The 20,285-nt window shown below is 56.5% G+C and overlaps 2 protein-coding genes across 3 annotated transcripts; both read right to left on the minus strand.

The window, feature by feature from the left end:
• Nucleotides 1-885: 885 nt before the first annotated feature.
• Nucleotides 886-4,144, minus strand: GNG8 (G protein subunit gamma 8). Of its 2 annotated transcripts, none has more exons than XM_036090344.2 (3): nucleotides 3,350-4,144; nucleotides 1,320-1,405; nucleotides 886-1,081 (listed from the first exon to the last, which is right to left on the minus strand). In XM_036090344.2, exons 2-3 carry the CDS (start codon nucleotides 1,401-1,403, stop codon nucleotides 953-955), a joined length of 213 nt encoding a protein of 70 aa, XP_035946237.1. In that variant the 5' UTR covers nucleotides 1,404-1,405; nucleotides 3,350-4,144; the 3' UTR covers nucleotides 886-952. The 2 variants fall into 2 exon arrangements, with proteins under 2 accessions (XP_035946237.1, XP_077918612.1); XM_078062486.1 differs by lacking the exon at nucleotides 3,350-4,144 and adding an exon at nucleotides 2,530-2,596.
• A 5,667-nt stretch (nucleotides 4,145-9,811) lies between these two features.
• Nucleotides 9,812-19,199, minus strand: DACT3 (dishevelled binding antagonist of beta catenin 3). Its single transcript, XM_036090339.2, has 4 exons — nucleotides 18,896-19,199; nucleotides 13,392-13,488; nucleotides 13,072-13,224; nucleotides 9,812-12,083 (listed from the first exon to the last, which is right to left on the minus strand). Exons 1-4 carry the CDS (start codon nucleotides 19,142-19,144, stop codon nucleotides 10,687-10,689), a joined length of 1,896 nt encoding a protein of 631 aa, XP_035946232.2. The 5' UTR covers nucleotides 19,145-19,199; the 3' UTR covers nucleotides 9,812-10,686.
• Between the last annotated feature and the right edge of the window lie 1,086 nt (nucleotides 19,200-20,285).

Consider the following 20,285-nt stretch of genomic DNA (forward strand, 5'->3'; position numbering starts at 1 on the left):
CCTGTGTCCCCGGAACAAAGAAATAACTGTTGAAGGAAAGAATGGTACACATTAAATTGTCTCCTCTCCCTCTAGCCACGTTTCTCTCTCCTCCTGGTCCCCAAGTTTTATTACCACCCTGTCTCAGCTCAGATGTCCCCTCCTCCAGGAAGCCTTCCCTGATCCCTAAGCTGAGTCAAGTATACCCTCTGGGCTCCCCCACCCCAGCCCTGCCCACTCTGGGTCATCATTTTCTGGGGACAGGTCTGTCTCTCCCACTGGATTCTGAGCCCCAAGAGGGCAAGGCCAGGGCTGTCTCAGTCACAACCATGTTCCCAGCTTCACCCAGCGCGGGGCTGGTCACAGAGCAGGTACCACAGGAATGAATGAACAACAGAGATCAGTGCTAAGGACAGAGGTGAGGTAAGCTTGTGGCAGGGGGTGGAATCATCCAGGGGGTGAGGAAGGTGCAATGGGCACAGGGGCTCCTAAAAATCTACAACCCAAGAGAGGAGAGAGGCCAGCTCAGGGGTTCGGGGGTTCGGCACTGGAGGCCACAGTCTTCACCTCATTACCTCCTAGCTGTGTGACTTGGAGTAAGGGACCTCCTTTGGCTCAGTTTCCTCATCTGCAAAATGGATACTCTACAATCAGCCAGCTGCCTTCTGGGGCTCTTGGAATGAATAAATAAATTCAGGATCGTGGAGTGCTCAGTGGAGGTCAGAGCCCAGACTGCTCATTTCCTCCTGCACAAGCCTCTGCATCCACACACCACGCCCCACACACCCCGCACATCCTCACCCCCCAACACACTCCACACACACTCAGAAGGGATGAGAAGGGACACAGGTTCCCCCATGATGGCCCCAAGCTCTGGGCGTGCCTCAGTTTCCCCAAAAGCACAGGTACCACCACAATCGCCTCGTTTATTGGATCCATACTTTGGCAGGGGAGGGCAAGCGGTCGGGAAGACTCAGAGCAGGACGCAAAAGAGGCGCTTGTCGCGGAAGGGGTTCTCTGCGGCGGGTACCGGCGTCACCAGCGGGTCGTCTTTGGCGTGCGTCTCGCAAAAGGCCAGGAGCTCGGCCGCCGCCTGCGACACCTGCGGGCGCCCGCGTGATGACCGTCCTCCGCCCAAGGCCCCGCCTCTTGCCCGGGCCCGCCCCCAGCCCCTCCCCGGATCCGGCCCGCCCCCTTGTGACCACGCCCCCTGCCCGAGCCCCTCCCCCGGGTCCGGCCCCGTTCCGAAGGGAATCTTCCCACGGGCTCCACTCCCAACAGCGCCGGGTCCAGACCCCAGCCCCGGAGCCCCCGCCTTCCTCCCCACCCGCACCCCGCACCTTCATGCGGTCGATGTTCACCTCCAGCTTCAGCTGTTCCACCGTCTTGCGGGCCTCCGCGATCTTGGCCATGTTGTTGGACATGGCTGAGGGCGGGGAAGAGTTTAAAAGCCGGGCGGGGGGGGGGCCGAGAGGGTTGGGCTAGGGCAAGTCTGGGTCCCCAGGTAAGGGTGGCAGAGGTCGTGGGACCCGGCGACAGGGTTGTGGATGGAAGAGCATACGAAGGGGGTGCCCAGAGGTGGAGGGAGGGACAGGAAAACAGAAAAAAGGAGAAACGAAGAGACGTACAGATGGGGGACCAAGAGGCAGGCCAAAGGAGGGACAGAGGAACAGGGAGGAGAGGGGCAAGGGGAGATGGTGGAGGGGTGCCTAGGATGGGGGACCTAGAGGCAGGTGGAGGGGGGAACCAAAGAACAGGGCCACAGGTGCTGGATCAGGATCCAGGTGTCCTCAGCCCCCGGGGATAGAGCAGGAGCCAGGAGGGGGGCCCTCCCCAGGCCAATTAGCGGTGACTCCGGGGAGAACAAGGAATTAAGATCGCGGCGGGAAAGGCGCAGAGGGGGCCTCATTAGGGCCTTGGCAGCAGCTGCCCCCTCCGGCCCCCTTGGGGAGCTCCCCCACCCCAGCCCTGGCCACCTCAAAGGCTCCTCTGCTCATTAGCAGCCAGAGAGAGGGCTGGGGGGGGGGGGCGGGTAACCCAGGCACAACTGGGAGAGGGGCAGAGAGGATGGAAGGACAAATGGAGGGGCAGAGGGAGTGACAAAGTGACAGAGGGAAAGACTGAGGCCCGGAAGAAATAAAGAGACTGGGGCGGGGGAGAGAGAGATGGAGGGATGAAGCAAGGGAAGGAGTAGAGGGAGGGGAGGACAGATAGAGGGACAGAGTGATCCAGGGGGACAGAGGCACAGAAGGGACAAAGGGACAGAGCGGGGACTGGGAAGGTGAGGGTGACTGGGAAGGGGAGTGAGGGAGTGGGAAAGGAGAGAGAGAGGGACAAAGGAAGGGGCAGAGAGAGGCACAGCGGGGATAAAGGGACAGAGGAGAGAAGGGACAGGGGGACAGAGAGAGGGAGCCATTGGAGGGGCTGGGGGAGAGACAGGCTGATGGAGACGCAGAAGTAGAAAGTCATTCATTCGCTCATTCATTCATTCATTCATTCATTCCCAGGCGGACAGACCGCGGCTGTGGGGTGGAGACCCGAGCCCCCTACCTGTTGCTGCTCCGGGCTGGGATGGCGGGCAGGTGGCGGAGGCTGGGAGACCGCGTCTGGGTACCCCCCCCCCCACGCCAGTCCCGCCCCGCCCCCTCCCCCGCGGAGCAGCCCCTGAGGGCCCGCCTCCTCCTGCTGCCACCGCGGCCGGCCCCTGCGCCCTGGCCGCCTTGGGTCTGTCTCTGTGGGTCCCCTCTCTATGTCCGTCCCCTTCTTTGTCTTTCTGTTTCTGTGTCTCTGTCGCTCCTGTTCTGTGTCTCTTGTCCTCCCCCTTTCTCTCTCCCAGTCTCCCCTCTCAGTCTCTGCCCCTGCCTCTGTCTCTGTCCCTCTGAAACACACACACACACACACACGCGGGAAGGCTCTCCTGGCGCGCCCCACACCCCGCCCTTACTCCACGGTCGCACAAATCTCTCCTGTGAGTCCCGCACAGCCTGTCACTCCATCACACGTGCTCTTCCCCCCTCACACCTGCCCCTGTTTCACCCCACCCCAGCCCCTCACACAGAGGTGCACACTACCTCACTGTCTCACGACCGTCCGGCGCGCTGCACACACAGCCGCGGGACCCCTCAAAACGCCACACACGGTCCCTCACAATCTCTCAGAGGGTGGCACATCATCGCCAATGCCACCTCGCACAAGCACAGATATCCTATCGCAGAGTGTCCCGTGTGCAGAGTTTCACCCAGTGTCACACGCAATCTCTCAAGACGTCCCTCACACACATTCACGAGCAGCTGAAACTTCTGTCTCGCCCCCGACAGCAACTTCACCCACACTTTGTCAGGGTCTCACACGGTGACATGGAGTTACTCACACGACGTCTTTGTTGAGCGCTGTCACACGACATTCCATGGGGTCACACGTCCAGTGACCCCCACATACAGTCATACTCGCTCTTGCACAGTCTCCCGGTGTCACACACAGCCTTACACAGTCCCTCACAGACTGTCCCCCCCACACGCTGTCATGCACACAAGCTCCTGCTGAGCTTCGCGCAGTGCACGCCGCGCACAGCCGTCCCCGCCCTCACCCCGCAGTCTCTAGTGGCGCACGTGCTGACGGGCACAAGATCTCGCTCATCCTCTCATCTCCGAGTGCCCCGCACAGTGACACGCGCCCTCACGCGCTGTCACGACACCGTGACAGTCTCTCACTATCCCACACGATCTGATCTGTGTCACACAGAGTCACACAGTTTCTCACAGTCCGTCAGTGTGGCTGACATACACTGTCACACTCACATGGTCCCTCTGTCACCCCCACTCCCCGCGGGGCCTGTCACAACGCCTTCTCACGCCACCTGAGTGCGTCCCACTCATCCGGTCTCACCCTCTGTCACACATCGTCTGCCCGTGTGACACGCACAGCGCTCGTGTCCGCCCCCTGTTGCACACTGTGCCACACAATCTCTCGCTCTCACATAGTCTCTTGATGTCACAACCAGTTCCCCGAATAGTGTCTCAGGCACACCCAACCTCACGGGGTCCCACGCAGTCACCTGCATGTCATCTCTCATCCCACAACACAGTCGCACACAACCTCTGCGTGTAACACATGGTTTCACAGTCACACCCTGTGTCTGGTGGTCACAAAATCTCACAGCCACACACCAACCCCTGGCGTCACGTGCAATCTCACGGTAGTACGCACTCACACAGCCTGTTGGCGTCACACGCCATTCCCCGGTGTCACCCAGGGGCAGCCACGGTGTCTCTCCCGCCCTCGGCACGCCCCGGGCGGGCGCCCACACTCAGCCCTCGGGCCTCTCGCGACAGCCCCCTGATGGCCACACGGGGGCGCCCGCGGCCCGCCGACGCCGAAGCCGTAGGCGGAGGTGGAAATTGGGAGGGCAAGGCGCCCGGGTGGGCGGGCGGGGGGTGCAGACCCGGGAGGGAGACCCGGACACAGAAGGTGGAGGGGGCTGGAGGCCAGAGGGAGAGAACTGAAGATGGACTGGGACAAGAGAAATTCAAAGAGGCGGGGAGAGAGATGCAGAGAGATGCAGAGAGATGCAGAGTGGCAGAGAGAGAGGCAGAGACAGAAATTTGGGGAGATAGAGACCTAGGGACTAGGTGCAACAGAGACAGGCAGAGGACTGCAGAGACAGAGACATGCAGGGTATAGGAGAGACACACAGACAGAAATGTAGAGAGTCGGAGACAGGGACCGAGAAACGCAGACACCCAGAGACACAGAAGCGAACAGACAGACGAACTCGCACACCGAGCGGCCCACAGGGGATGGTGGCGGAGGCGGGGCCTGCAGGGCGCGCCCCAGGGGCGTGGCCCGGGGCGGTCGAAGGGGCGGGGTTAGGGGCGGGGTTCCGAAGGGGCCCGTCCCGGGGCGGACCATTAGGGGCGTGGGCTGGCGGAGTCGGGCCCGGAGGGGCGGGTGTTGGGGAGAGGTGGAGGTCCTGGAAGGAGCGTCTCCGCCAGTCAGCGCATCCCAATCCGGTTCTTACCGACTGGATGGGGAAGCGAGACCGGCCGGGAGGGGACACCGGCCCAGGTGCCTGGTAGCGATTTCATATGAGGGTATCGGACCCTGACTCCCCGCGCCCCAACCCCACAGGAGCAACGGGGCCAGGTGGGGGAGGGGAACAGGGCTCACATCTGGAAAGCATCAGGCGCGCCGGACGTGCCAGGGCCCCGGGCCCGGCTGCGGAAGGGGGGAGGGGAGCTAGGGCGCCCTCGTCCTCCCCCTTAGCGGGGTCTGCCGGCGCCGGGGAGGGGCCTGGGCTTGCGCCGAGCCTCTGCGCCTCCCGCAGCTGGTTTCCATCAGCGGTCTTGGCCCGGGCCGCCCCTAAGGAGGAAACCCAGCTTAGAGTGGGGGAAGACAGGGTGACGACCCAGTCTCCTATCCCCCCTCCCTGACGGCAGCCAGACGCTGGGGGGCGGGGGAGACGGACTGACCGACGCTGCTTGAACCGTACATAACCTCCAGTTCTCGCCGGAGCTGCAGACCTCAGCCGTCTTAACACCGACGCATAACTTTAGTTTCCAGGTATGCAATGCTGTCCTGTGCTGCAAAGGAATCGCCCCAGCCTCGTGACAGCCTAGGAGTCAGTGGTATTATTGTGCCCATTTTTTGGAGGGGGAAACTGAGACCCTGGATTCGGCTTCAGTTCTGGCTTTAATTATTCAAGAAATGTGCAATGAACGCCAACAGTAACTCTAGGGTCGAATACCCCATCGCCTATTGTATGTTCCCAGCTGGACGTCTGCTGGGTATCCCACTCAGCCATCCGACACTGAGCTCTGGATTCCACCCGCCAAACCCTCTCCTAATGCAGTCTCAACCATCTGATAGTAACTCTTTGGGGTCATTCTTGATTTCCCTCCCTCTCTCTCACCTCACAACTGATCTTAGTAACAAATGCCATTAACTCCGGCTTCCGGCTGTCCCCAGTGTGCAGTCACTTCTCACCTCCTCTGCCGCCCACACTCCGGTCCAGCCACCATTCCTCACTGGCTTCCCTCATCCTGGTCCCCAGAGAGCAGCCAGAAGAGACCCTGTTTGAGACGAAGTCCCCAGATAATAGCAAATGTTAGCGAGGGGGTGGCGAAATTGGAACCCTCACACACTTGTGGTGGGAAGTAAAATGTTCCAGCCACCATAGATAACAGTATGGCCGTTCTTCAAAAGGTTAAGGTCACCATATGACCCAGCAATTCCACTCCTAGGTATCTACCTAAACCCAAAAACACCCATCCATACAAAAACTTGTACATGAACGTTCATAGCAGCATGATTCATAATAGCCCCCAAGTGGAAATGACCCAAATATCAACTGATGAGTGGAAAAACTAAATGTGGTCTGTCCAGACCGTGGGATATCATTTGTCAATAAAAAGAACCAGAGTACTTTCACATGCTGCCATGGACTGAACTTTGAAAACATCAGGCTGAGTGAAAGAAGTCGGTCCCAAAAGGCCACATATTGCATAATTCCACTGACAGGAAATGTCCAGAATAGGCCAATATATAGGGACAGAGAGTGAGTCAGATTAGGAGTTTCCAGGGGCGGGGGATAGTGGAGGATGACAGCTAAGGGTGCAAAATTTCTTATTGGGATGGATATTCTTAAACTGGTTATGGTGATAGTGACACAACTCTGTGAATATACTAAACGCCACTGAACTCTGTACTTATAGGGGTGAATTTTATGGTAGGTGAATTATATCTCAATAGAGCTGTTAATCCTTTCACCTCCCTTCTGCCCCCCAAAAAACCCAAGTCCCTCTTGTGCTCAGAATTCTCCCATGGCTCCCACCTCCCTCAAAGTAAAAACCAAAATCGTCATTAAGGCCCATGATGCCCCACGCAATGTAGTGAGCCCTACCATTCTCTGCCCCCCACCCTGGCTACTCCCACCACTGTTGTCCATCCTGCCAAGACATTCACAAGCCTCACTCCCCCGCCTCCTTCAGATCTCTGTTCAAATGTCACCTTCTCAACTAGACCATCCTGATCACTCTACTTAAAATCACAAACTCCTCTGCTCCCCCATCCCACCCAATTCCCTCATATCTCTGCTCAGTTTTTCCCCATAGGCCCTATCACTTTTAACAAATTATAGAATTTATTTACTTATTATGTCAACACCCTTGCCCCCCTCCCTGGCTCCCACCCCTGTAAGCAGTTCCTTTTGCACCCTTCTAGAAATAATCCATATAGCAAATAGGCTATGTAGGGCAGTGCTTAAGAGCATGGACTCTTAGGCAGCCTGAACTTAAATCTGGCTTTGCTGCTTATTAACTTACTCCAGGCAAGTTACTTAACATCTGTGCCTCAGTTTCTCCATCTGTAAAATGGGCATAATAGTATCTATATATCTATCTAATAGGCTCTCGAGTTCTGAGCATTAAATGAGTCACCGAGAGTCTGGCATGCAATAAATGCTCAATTTATTGTTAGCTGTTGTTTTTTAATTTGTTTTGTTTTTTTAAGTAGGCTTCATGCCCAATATAGGAGTTGAATTCACCACCCTGAGATTAAGAGTCGCGTGCTTTACCAACTGAGCCAGCCAGGCGTCCCGCTGTTATTATATTATTATTATTTTTTTTTAATGAGTAAGCACTAAAATCTTTAAAAAGAAGGAAGGCCATCCATATGACCTTGACATATGACCACCAAGTGGCCTGTGTAGCCTTTGACAAGTCCCTTCCCCCAAGTATAGTTACCTCTTTGACTCAATGGAGATGGGGCAAATATTCCCAAAGGCCTGACAAGCAATGGCTTTTCCTGGCTAACTTTCAAAACTGACTTGTATTTATTGGTACTCTAAACGAAATACGTGTTTATCCATACACACACACTGCCCTCCCACCTTCTACAACGGAAGGAAGCTCCGCAGGAAGGAACTTTTTTTTTCCCCTGCTTTGTTCCTTGCCATTTCCCCACCGCCTCAGTGGGCACTGGGCATGCAGGTGAGCGTAGCAGGTCTGGTCTCTGCTCTCTCAGACTTCAAAGAGAGGTGGACCCACCCATGTAAAGACACAAAAGTCAAAGCAGAATAAATACCATTCTTCAGACTGTGGAGTCAGGTGGGGGTTGGGTCCTAGCCTTAGCTCCCACCTTCTTGCTGTGCGATCAGGGTTAGCAACAGCCCCTCCCCAAACTTCTACTTACCCACCCATGAAATCGATATGATTACCGAACTTACCCAATAGAAATATGGGCAAAGGGTGTGAACAGGCAACTCATAGAATTAAAAGTGGTCCAACAAACATAGAAAAGTATGTGGTGCCTCAAGGAAACAGGGAGGGAGACATGCTAATTAAAACAGAACACTTAAGTGTCTGCCTTCGGCTCAGGTCATGATCCCGGGGTCCTGGGATCGAGCCCCACATCGGGCTCCATGCTCCGCGGGAAGCCTGCTTCTCCCTCTCTCACTCCCACTGCTTGTGTTCCCTCTCTCACTGTGTCTGTCTCTGTCAAATAAATAAATAAAATCTTTAAAAAAATAAAAAAATAAAAAAATAAAACAGAACACAGTTTTCCCTCGGAAGATTGGCAAAAATATTCGGTGAACAGGTGGAAAAATGGGCATCTCAGAAATTGCTGTTGGAAATGTCAATTGAGCGCACGCTTAGTGGAAGGAAGTGTGGCAATGTCAATTAAAAGTTTTTAAATGAGCATACTATAATGACCAAGCAATTCTATTTCTAGGAGTGGGGCCTCTGGAAATACATACATATATGCACAGAGGTAGGTGCAAGGACATTGCTGCAGCGAAGTTCCTAATAGCACAAGAATTGGCAGAGCTGACAATCCCAAAGTGGCCTCTTATGCAGCTATTGATAATACAGTGATGGGGGCACCTGGCTGGCTCAGTCGGTAGAGCATGAGACTCTTGATCTCAGGGCTGTGAGTTCAGGCCCCAGTTGGGCGTAGAGATTACTTAAAAATAAAATCTTTAAAAAACAATAATATAGTGACAGGAAAACATGTCATCTAAATTTAGATGAAATGGACAAATTCCTAGAAGAATACAACTTAATAAAACAGACACAGGAAGAAATAGAAAAGCTAAATAGTACCATAACCATCAAAGAAATCCTTTTTTTTTTTTTTTTTTTTTAAGAGCCAGAGAACAGGAGCAGGGATGGGGGGAGAGGGGCAGAGGGAGAGAATCTTAAGCAGGCTCCATGCCCAGTGTGGAGCCCAACACGGAGCTCAATTCCACAACACTGAGATTATGACCTGTGCTGAAATCAACAGTCGGATGCTTAACCAACTAAGCCACCAAGACACCCCTAAAGAAATCAATTCTTAATTGAAATCCTTCCCATAAAGAAATCTCTGGACACAGATGACTTAAGACCACCAAAAAAACAGTGATAAACAGGGCAAATATAAAGCTCAATTTATATATGTATATATATGTAAATATATATAGTATAACTATATGTATATAATAGTTATGTATTTGTATAATTACTTAGATTAATATATGTATGCAAATGCATAAAGGAAAACATGCAAGGATACACATCAAACTGATTATGATAACTTCTGAGAGAAGGGATTTGGGGTTGTCCCTTTACCTATGTTTTTATGAAACAATGTTTATGCCCAAACACAACTCAATCAGAGGTCAGATTCCTTGTAGTAAAATAGCTGATGATAGGAAAATTAGGTTGAGACCCACCCTGAGATCTGCCATCTGGTTCTGGACATTACTATATTCAAAGCAAACAGTAGTCGCTCACTAAATGTTAGTCCAAAAGAAAATCATGTGTCCCATTTTACCACAGAAGAAGAGTCCACCACATATGTAACATTGTGCATTTATTTACAAAGAGGTTAGAGAAACACACAGTCTGGCCCCCCTGTGCACTGGGGAGTCACCATCGTCATAATAAATACAGTAATTTTAAAAAAAGAAAAAAATACTGGATTGGAACAGTTGAGGGTCTTCCTGGGCTCCCTGAACTCCCTCAGCTGGGGAGAAAGGGGGCACGAGATAGAAGCCATCTTCCTTCCCCTCTTCTACCTCCTAATCCACCATAATTGTCCAGGGATAGAGGTGAAAGAGTGTTTCTTTCCAGGTGTTACCACCTCCTACTTGACCCTCAAAACCCCAGAGTCAGTGCTCCTTCCTTTCCCAGGGCACTCTGCAAGCACCACCTGGGTCAGACACAGAATCTCTGACCATGGTGCCAAGGGGATATCCTAAGAATCCAGGGACATGGACGGGGGCACTTTGTGAATGGGGGGTGGGGAGGGACACCGTATCTGGGCATGGAAAGGAGGAGTAAGAGGGTTCAGTGACAGAAGTGAACGGGAACAAACGGACTAAGTGTCTAAACTAAAATGGGGAAATTCAAACTGAATTACCCCTTCTGCATACCATAGTACACCCATAGTACAGATGAGGAAAGTGAGGCCCAGACAAAGGGAACTTTCTTGCCCATAGGCTGCAGAGCCAGCAGCTGAACTGGGTCAAACAGGGCTCCTCCCCCATTCCTCCCTACGGTGGAGGGGGAGCCTTTTCAACCAAGACTTGCAGTGGATGGGGGGCAGTGAGGAAGGGTCTTTGGAAGCAGAGAAAATGGTGGTCTTTGGAAGGGAGGTATGGAAGGGTCGGTGATTGGGAGTGTGGTGGTGCAGAGGCCATGAAGGGGGAGCCCGAGCAAACTCCCAAACTCACACGGTAGTCATGACCTTGAGAGAACCCGAACGGAAACGCAGTATCTTTTTCTTGAGTGCGTGGGAAGCCTTGATCTTCACAAAGACCTTGGCGGGGCCCGCGGGCGCCCCTCCACCCGCACCACCCCCCGCCCCAGAGGCTGCGGTGGCCGCCACCAGCTGCTGCGGCCACACCAGGCCACCGCTGCCGTCTGAGTCGCTGGATGCGGAGCTGAAGGCCGGCGACTCGCCCTCGCTGGCGCTCGATTCACTCTCCCCATAGCCGCCGCCAACGCCGCCTGCGGGCCCCCGGCGTCCAAGGGGCCCCAGGCGCCCGGCCGAGCACTCCGAGTCGCTGCCCGCGCAGCCGTAGAGAAGGCGGCGCTGAGGAGCGGACGGCGATGGGCCGGGCCCCGGGCCGCGGGCCGCCGGGGCTCGGGGGCGGCCGCGGCGCCCGTCCGCAGCGTCGATCTCGGCCGTGGAGCGCCAGCGGCGGCAGGACCCCGCGGCCTGAGCCGCGAGCGTGGGCGCGGGGCCGCGGCGGGGCCTCGGCGGCCGAGGCTCCTCCCGTTCGGCCGTGGGGTACTTGGGGGGCCCCGGAGGAACGGCGGCCGCGCGGCCCAACAGACTGGTCTCGGACTGGGAGCGCGCGGCCTTGCGGGCCCTGGGCGAGCCCCGGCGGCCCGAGGCCTCCGTCATGCGTCCGCGGCGGCCGGCGGCCCGGGGACGCTCCCGGGGCGGGGACTGCTCCACGCTGCGGCCGCGGGTCAGTGGTGGCGCTTTGCGGCGCGCCGCGCGGCCGGGGAGGCCGCGGCTGGCGGCCTGCGCGCCCGGGATGTACTGTGCCTTCACCAGGCGACCCTCGGCCGGGCTGTCGGGGGGCGAGGGAGCGGCGGGCGGCGCGGCGGGCTCGGGCGCCGTCTCCGACTCCCACGGCGAGGCCCAGGCGCGGCCTAAGGCGGCCGGGCTGGCGGGACGGCCCCCTGCGCGCTCCACCGGGGGCTCGGGCGCGGGCCGCGCGCCTCCGGGGGGCGGGGACACGTCGGGCGGCCTCTGGCGCACGCTGTTCTGGCGCCGCGGGCCCCCGTCCGCGCCCCCGGGACTGGTCCGGGGCTGGCCCGCCCCCCGGCGGCGGCGCCTGCGCAGGAGCGCCGAGATGTAGCCGTCCAGGGGCCGCCCCGCACCCGAGGCGTCGGGCGAGTCTGCGGGAGGCCGGCCGCAGGGCCGCGGGCTGCGCAGCGCCACGGCGTGCAGGGGGCTGGGCGTCAGGAAGGGCCCGGCGCGGGCCCGCCGCTCGGCGGAGGAGCAGGCCTCCGGGCCCGCAGAGCCCGCTGCCGTCGGGTAGGGCGCCGAGTAGGATCGCGGCACGGCCGCCCGAGCGCTCACCGCCTCTGGAGCGCTGGGACTGGCGTCTCCTACGGAGGGAGGAAAAAAAAAAAAAAAAAAAGGAAGAGAGTGGAGGGACCCTCGAAGCCCTTGCTCAGTGAGTCTAGGTGGGGCAAGTTGCCTACCCCGTCCTCTTCCGCTGTCATCAAAAACCCTTCCCCTCGTACTGGGTTCATAACAAAATCTTCACAAGACCCTGAATCTTCACTGCCCTGCCTCTGCCTCTGGGACCTCCATCTCTAACCCTTCTCTTCTATAATTCTAGGTCTCCAGCTCCACTGACCTCCTGGAAGCACACGCCAGTCACGTTCCAGCCCCAGGGCCTTTGCAAGTGCCAGTCACGTTCCAGCCCCAGGGCCTTTGCACTTGCTGTTCGCGCTACCTGGAACGCGCTTCCCTGAGGATATCCGCTTGGCCCACTCCCTCACTTACTTTAGGGCGCCACTCAAATGTCAGAGTCTCAGTGACACCCTCCCTAGCCATGTCTCCTAAAGTTGCAACTTCCTCCCCAACTCAAAAGGGGATGCCCTCCCTAGCCCCCTTCCCTTTCTTCTCATCCTATATGTCTATATCTTATTTATCTCGTATATTATCTGTTTCTCCCACTGGAAAGTCAGCTTTATGAGGACAGGGATTTATTTTTTTCACTGTCTATCCCTCACCACTGAAACAGAGCTGAGCTGGCACAGAGCAGGGGCTCAGAGACTTACTTGCATAAATGAACAACAGCAGTTGCTGTTTACGAGTGGCTACCAAGTACCAAGTCCAATGGCAGTTAGGGCTGAGGCTCACTGAATATGCGAAACTTCCCTATGAGGTAGGTGCTGTTATGAATCCCATTTTAACAGATGGAGAAACAGAGGCCCAGAAAGAAGCAACATGCTCAAAATCACATGAGGAGGGAGGGTCACAGCTAGAGTTTGAATCCAGGTCAGTCTGACTCAGAAGCTTGTGCTCAAAACCATTCTCTTACTGCCCATTCCCTGGTTCTCGGGGCCCCAACCCCACCCACCTTACCTAGGGACTTGGGCCTCTCGCTGGCATAGATGCCCCGGGGTTCAGAGGGACCCAGGCGTCCATAGGAGCCAGATCCAGAGAAGCCACTGTCCCCACAGAAGGTAGAGGGTGGTGAGTCTGGACCTCCTGTGGAGCTGGGGTCTTCATAGAAGCCTGGATTCCAGGGAGAGGAGGAGAGACAATCAGGGGCCTGGATGGGGAAACCAGGGGTGGGGAGAGGAAGAGACCAAGAGGCAGAGACAGGGAAACCTGCGAGGTAGGGGGCAGTAGGAAAGATAGGGGTGTTTCAAGCAGACCCTGCTCCCTCCAAGCATACTCACCTGAGCTGCGCCCGCTCTCCTGTTCCAGACCCCCAGACTCCAGGCTCAGGTCTCCCAGTTGCTGGCCCAGGTCCCAGATGAGCCCAGGCAAGGCCTCCTGAGGGCATGAGGAGAGCAGGATGGTCAGAATGTCCCCAATCCTCTTCCGCCTGGTCCCCCCACATCTCCCCCCCCCCCCGGCGCTCCCCCCACCCGCCAATGGGCAGAGTTTCACTTTGACAATGAGGCTCTGATTTCAAAAGTATAAAAGCAGTACCCAAGTCCCAGGATCCCCCTCAAGATCTCTGTCCCTTCATCCCATTAGAAGTCCTGCTGATTGTCTAACTCGAGTCCTTCATGCTGCAGCTACATCATCCTTTCTTAGGTGGGATAAGCTTCAGAAGAACCCATCCCTTGCCCCCTCTCTGTCAAGTGTTCCCTCCACTTGTGCTCATAGCCCCTTAACCCCTATTAGAACGTCCCTCTTGGAGTCTCCGTTCAGATGGTCTCGCTGTAAGGGCAGTTCGCTGCTAAAAGTTGGTATCCAGGACTTAGCAGATCCCTTATCCATTGGTCTGCCTCCTCCCAGTCCTTGACCTTCTCTTCTCAGATGCTCCCATCTTCCCCCACTGCCCCTTATCGTCAGCAGAAAGCCCTTTTGCAAGTCTTCCTTAAGTCCTTCCTGCTGCAGACCGATTCTTTCCCTCATATGGATAAAACAGGCTGACCACGACTCATATAAGCCTTTGCTCCTTCCCTCAGGAAGAACCCCCCCCCACACAATGCCTACTGGAAAGTCCTTCTGTGAGTCTAGCCTGTAGCGATATTACAGTAGTGAGCCCCAGCAGGTTCCCTTGCCCCAGGGAACCACACCTTCCTCCTGCCCTTGCTTCCTTCCCACCCAGAAGCCTCCACTGTCTGCCCGCTGCGCCTCATCCCCATGAGAAAGTTCGGTTGAGTCTATCCTGGATCCTTCTTGCTGCAGGAAATGACCATTTCTTATCAGGTGCGAATAAATGAAGGTGAAAACCCTTTTAGGGGAGCGGCAGTGACCAGGGACGGGGCTAGGGGCTAACACAACGCAGATGGGGCCTCCGAGACACTAGGACCTAACCCCATTTTGGAAAAACAGGGCCAGATCCAGGAAGAGTCTCACATGGGTCTGGGTGAGGCTAGAGGTGGCAGCCGCCGAGGGCTGACGGTTGACCCTCAGACAAAAGCAGCTTGTCTGGACGGCGGGAGGGAGGGAAGGAGGGGGGAGGAGCCGGGAGGCCAGGCGCCCAGCCCTGCCTATTTAGGGCAGAAAGACTGGTCGGCTCCCCCGCAGTCCCCTCCCCTCCCCCAGCTTCCTACTCCTGTGGCTGCTCTCCTGGGCCCCCGTCCTCACCCCTCCCCCCCCCGAACAGAAGCCCCCATCTGGGCTTGTTTATGGGAGGAAAGTCAACAAATCATTCCATGTTGGGCTCCTGCCCTGGGTGTGCAGAGATGCTCAGGGTGGCCTCATCTTGGAGCAGAACCCAGGAAAGCAGCCGAATTGTGCAGCGTCAGGGGTGGCTAAAAAAAATGTGGCAGACCAGCCATGTACCCCATGTCATGTCCCCCACTAATCACCCCCTTGCTCACTCTGCTCCAGCCACGCTCCCTGGACGTGCCGTGCTGTGTGGTGCTCCTACCTCAGTAAGGACGTGTTCCCCCTGCATTTCTTCCTGGCTCCCTCCCTGGCTTCATTCAGATCTTTGCTTACATGATCCCTCCTCTGACCGGTCTTTCCAAAATAGCTCCCCTGTCATTTTGCACCCATTGACCTGCTTTTTTTCCCTTCCCTGCAACATAGCAGTAATGACCTCCTGGCTCAAAACGATGCATCAGGTTGTCCTTGGGTTATTGTCCGTCTCGCTAAATGTCATCCCTGGAAGGCAGAGATTTTTTTGTCTGCTCTGTTCATTTCAGCTTCCTCCCCCACCCCCCAGTGCATAGCACAGTGCCCAGCACAAAGCAGGTGCTCAGGAAATGTCTGATGAAAATGAATGTCTATAGCGGAATACTATACAGCTGTCAAAATGGAAGGAGGCCATTTCTACACAGAATCATCACTAAGAGGGGGTGCCTGGGTGGCTCAGTGGGTTAAGCGTCTGCCTTCAGCTCAGATCACGATCACTTGTCCCGGGATCGAGCCCCCCATGGGGCTCCCTGCTCAGCGGGGAGTCTACTTCTCCCTCTACCCCTCACCCTGCTCTCTCTTGCTCGCTCTCTCTCTCAAATGAATAAAATCTTTAAAAAAAAAAAGAATCATCACTAAGATACAGCATTGAGCAGAAAAAGAAAAGTGCAGAGTATGAGCCGGAGTCAGATTTACCTGAAGGGCCTGGGTCCCACCTCCAGAGCTTCTGATTCCAGTCTGGAGCCCAAGAATCTGCATAGCTTACAAGTTCCGCGGTATGCTGCTTAGTCCAGCGGCCACACTTTGAGAACCACTGGCATTATCTCTGGGACCTCAACCAAGAGACGGGAATTTGCAAGAAGCAAAGCAAAACTCTACGTTTCTTGGCATGTAAGCTCGTTCTACAAGTAGATGCATTGGTAAGAGGTCTGGAGGGACTCACGCCAAGGTGACAGTGGTGGTGATCTCAGAGGAGATCCTGTGTGATCTTTAGCAGGTTACTCCCCCTCCCTGGGCCCTGGTTTCCTCGTCTGTAACATGGCGTCATTCAACTCCCTCCCTTACAGGGTGTTGTGAGGATTATATGATTTAAAACAGCAGTTCCCTTTAAGCTCTTAATAATTGCTAGCTTTTATTATTACACGAAAGCTATGAATTTCTTAACAAGGAAAATATAAAGTCATGTTTTACTTGTGTAATTAAAAATAAATATAAAAGGATGGATTCGGGGGGTAAGTTCTGCAGGCCTAATTTCAGTTTTTGCTCTGTAGGGAAGAGGAGGACTTAGGGGGACAGAGAGGAGAGGGCTCCTCTTCCCCCATGCCTGGGCCCTCCAACACCACCCCAAGTCTACACACTCCCATTGTTTGTAAGTTTGACCCCCTCCCTTCCAGGAGCAAAGCGATGGGTGCCTGGGTGGCTCAGTCATTAAGCGTCTGCCTTCGACTCAGGTCGTGATCCCGTATTGGGTCCTGGGATGGAGCCCCGCATGGGGTCCTGCATCGGGTCCCAGGTCGGGCTCCTTGCTCAGTGGGGAGCCTGCTTCTCCCTCTCCCACCCCCCCTGCTTGTGTTCCCTCTCTCTTTCTCTGTCAAATTAATTAATTAATTAATTAATTAAATCTCTATAAAAAAAAAAAGACCAGAAGGACCTTGGTCTGAATCCTGCTCCCTATGTACCCACAATGCCCCTCAGTCCCCCGCCCCTTTTTTTTGCAAGCCCTTCTGCCGGCCGTCTCTGGCCGTCCAGTTCAAGCAGGTTTTTTTTTTTTTTTTTTTTCAAGCAGGTTTAACATGCGTGTGATTAAGACCTCTGGAGACCCCTTGGCCCAAACTTTTCCAGACCTTTGTTCCCCGCTGCTCACATGCCCCTAGTCTGTATCCAGTTCCCTTTATCGCTATTTGGAAGTCCTTCTGCAAGTCTAACTTAAGTCCTTCTTGCTGGAAGGGGACCCTTTTTCTTGGTGGGAGAGAACAGAACTCCTACCCCCATCCAGGATTCTCACCTCTTTTCTCTGAGATGTCCCTGGTCTTTACCTGCGTCCCCACTACTCCTATTAGGAACGAATCAAGTCCGGCTCCAAAGGGAGTGTATTCCTTGGTAGGGGGTTGCGGGGCGGGAGGGGTTAGCATCATGAGACAGAGGCTCAGGGATCAGAGGAGGGACCCACACCCTCTTCAGAAGGACCCAGGAACCCTCAACCGCAGAGGAGTTTATATTTAGCGCTTCTCTGTTCCTCCCCTCCGCGCCGCTGCCTTCCTCCCGCTGCCTGCCACCGCCTCCTCCCTGACGCTGGGACGGAGCTTTGCCTGGAGAGTGTGGGGGGGATGAGGCCTCTCCACTACCACCTCCTGGGGGGCGGGGTAGACAGAGGGGCAGAGAAGGGGGGAGACTCAGCGGTAGGGATAGGGAAGCTGAAGGGCAGAGAGGGGAGACTGAGGCAGACAGAGGGACTGAGGGACAGGAAGGAAGGACACAGTTCGCCCATCCCCAGGCTCTCTCCCTCTCCTCGTACGTGGGGTGGGAGGTGCCTTCCCCAGCCCAGCCAGCTTGGGTGGGGGGGGAGCTGGTGAAGGCCCCCACAACGCGTCTCTAACTTTGGGAGGGGGTGGGGCCTCCCACAGCTGTTTCTGTTTCCAGAGAAGAATGTGCAGGGTCCCACTCCCGGTCGGGGGAGGGGCTGTGCGTGCAGCCCCGGAGTCTGGCGTCAGTCCTCCTCCCCATTCCCCATCTGGGGAGGGGGCAGTGGAGGTCAGCAGCAGGGAGAGCCCCCTCCCCCGCCGCCATGGCTCAGGTTTCCCCAAACGGGAAGCTCTGACCACACACAGGCTTGGGGATGGGATCTGCAAGGGAAGCCAGGGTCTGGGGCCTGGCAGGCTGGGGGGAGGGGAAAAGAGAGATAGGGACAGGGACGTGGGGCGGGAAGAGAGAGAGGTGCAGAAAGGCAAGAGAAGGCCAGGGAGACGGACATAGAGAGACACAGAGAGAGGGAGGATTAAGAAAGACAGAAACAGACGCCGAAAGTCAGAGATGTGGCAATAGGGAGATAGAGTGAGAGAAATCCAGGAAGAGGAGAATCAAAGAATGACAGAGAAGGAGAGAGGGGTGGTGCTCTTGAAGTCATTCTGGAGACCTCTGCCTCATTTTCTACCATCAGAGCACTCAGGGAGTTCAGAAGGCAGACCCCCATGCTGCCTCGACCTGCCTCTTCTGGGGTCCACCAAGGCTGGGACCAGCTAGGAAAGGAGGGAAAGTGTCACGGCAGAGTAAAGATCACCGCGGGGTCCTCAAGGACTGCAAGCTTCCTCTCAGCAGTGATCCCTCCCTCAGGAGGCCTGAGGATCCCCTCCCCCCACCCCGCCCCCTCCAGAGATCTCCAAGCACACCGGGACTTAGGGAAGATGGAGCCCTGGTGGCGGGGCCGGGGGGGGGGGGGGGGGGGCGGGTGGCATGTTTGGATCCCGGCTGTGTGACCTTGGGTGAGTCACTTGCCATCTCTGAGCCTCAGCTTCTTGCTCTGTAAAATGGGGACTATCACCCCCTTCTCCCCGCAAGCTGCGAGAAGACAACGCATGCCAAATACTCGGCCCAGGCTTGACACATACTTAGCGCCCAGAAGAATCTTCTTTGGGGAAGGGGCCTGTGCCTTTCACGAGGCTCCAGCGGAAGCGATGCGGTTCCCCTTCCCCAGTTCGGGGGTGAGCAGACCAGATCCCGCCCGCCGCCCATACTCCTGGGTCTCCAGCCCCACCCCCTGTCCATTCCCCCTCCCCCACCGGAACGGGTGTCTGAGCATCCAACCGAGACAGACAGACAGACAGACACAGACGGGGGCGGAGGGATGGACGGACAGGCGGCCCCTCACCAGCTGCTCCTCCAGGGCCGCTGCGGCCCGGCGCGCCGCCGCGGCATCTTCGTCCTCATCGGCGTCCTCCTCGTCCTCGGCCTCGGCGCCCCCCATTCCGGGCTGGGCCAGCCGCAGCGCCTGCTGCACGCGGTACTCCTGTCTCTCCCGGAGCCAGTGCAACTCGCAGAGCCCGGCCAGGCTGCCCTCCAGCCAGCCCCGCAGCCGGCCCCGCTCGGGGCTCACCGGGAACGAGAAGGCCCGGATCATGGCTGCGGCCCCCCACCCCAGCCCGGCCGGGCCCCACGGCCACCCCTCTCCGGGTCCCACCTCCCCGCCCCAACAGCCCGCCTGCCCGCCCGCCCGCTGGCCCGGCTGTCACCGTCTCATCTGCATAGGCGCCCGCCCATTGGGCCGCCCACCCGCGCCTTATCTGCATGGCCACGCCCCCGGCGACAGAGCAACCGTCGCCTATTGGCTGGAACCCTCCCTTACGAAGATGCCCGGCGGCGCACCCGCGCCCCCCCAACGCGACGCATGCTCGCAGCTTCCTACTCTCTTTGCTTCTGGGCGGCCTCGCCACGCCCCACCGCTTGCCTGCCTTTGGGCCCTCGTCACGCCCCCTCTCGCGTCACAATGAAACAAGTCCGCCCTTGCTCCAATGTCATTGGTCCGTGCCTCCCCGGTCCCGCAGCTGGTTCCGCCCACTTGCGGGCGAGCTCTGGCTACCATTGGACTGTCCGGCGAAAGGGGAAGGGTGATCTATAAATAGAGAATGGGTCCACGTGACAGTTTGGCAACCTTTCCTCTCCCCCCACCCCTAGCAACCCTGAGCGGCTGAGGCTGTGCAGGGGGCGGAAAGGGTTATCGAGTCGAGCCCTGATTTTGCCTCCTCTTCCACGAAGCCTTCCCAGACACTCAGCTGTAAAACTAGAGGCCAGCCAAGACCGACATCCTTCCATAAAATAATGCTTCTAAGCGGGACCGGCTTCACGGGCGTGTGACCAGCTTAGGAGGGCCCTGCACTTGGTTTAATATTGGTTGTTCTTGTCTTGGAAATTCTTAATTTTTGAACAAGGGGTCTCGCATTTTCGTTTTGCCCCAGGCTTCACAAATTATGTAGCCAGTCTTGCTTCTAAGAGTCAGATTGGTTGTATCCCAAATTCTGGAATTGTAAGACCAGCCTGGGTGGAAGATTCTGTGATTCGACCAGAACAGAATCTAAGCGTCTTTTGTCTCCCAGATCGTGTGGGGCATTGCGTTCACCGTTCTACGATTCCAGGAGCCTTTGTTCGACGTTCTAAGAGGCTTTGTTCTCAGCATTCTAAGATGCTCTGTTCTCAACGTTCTGTGGTCCTAAGAGTCTGAGCCTGACTTTGGTTTCCAAGGTTCCCTTCTGGCTCCCCAGGCT

Source organism: Halichoerus grypus, chromosome 15 (assembly GCF_964656455.1).
Source record: "Halichoerus grypus chromosome 15, mHalGry1.hap1.1, whole genome shotgun sequence".
Classification (NCBI taxonomy): Eukaryota; Metazoa; Chordata; class Mammalia; order Carnivora; family Phocidae; genus Halichoerus; species Halichoerus grypus.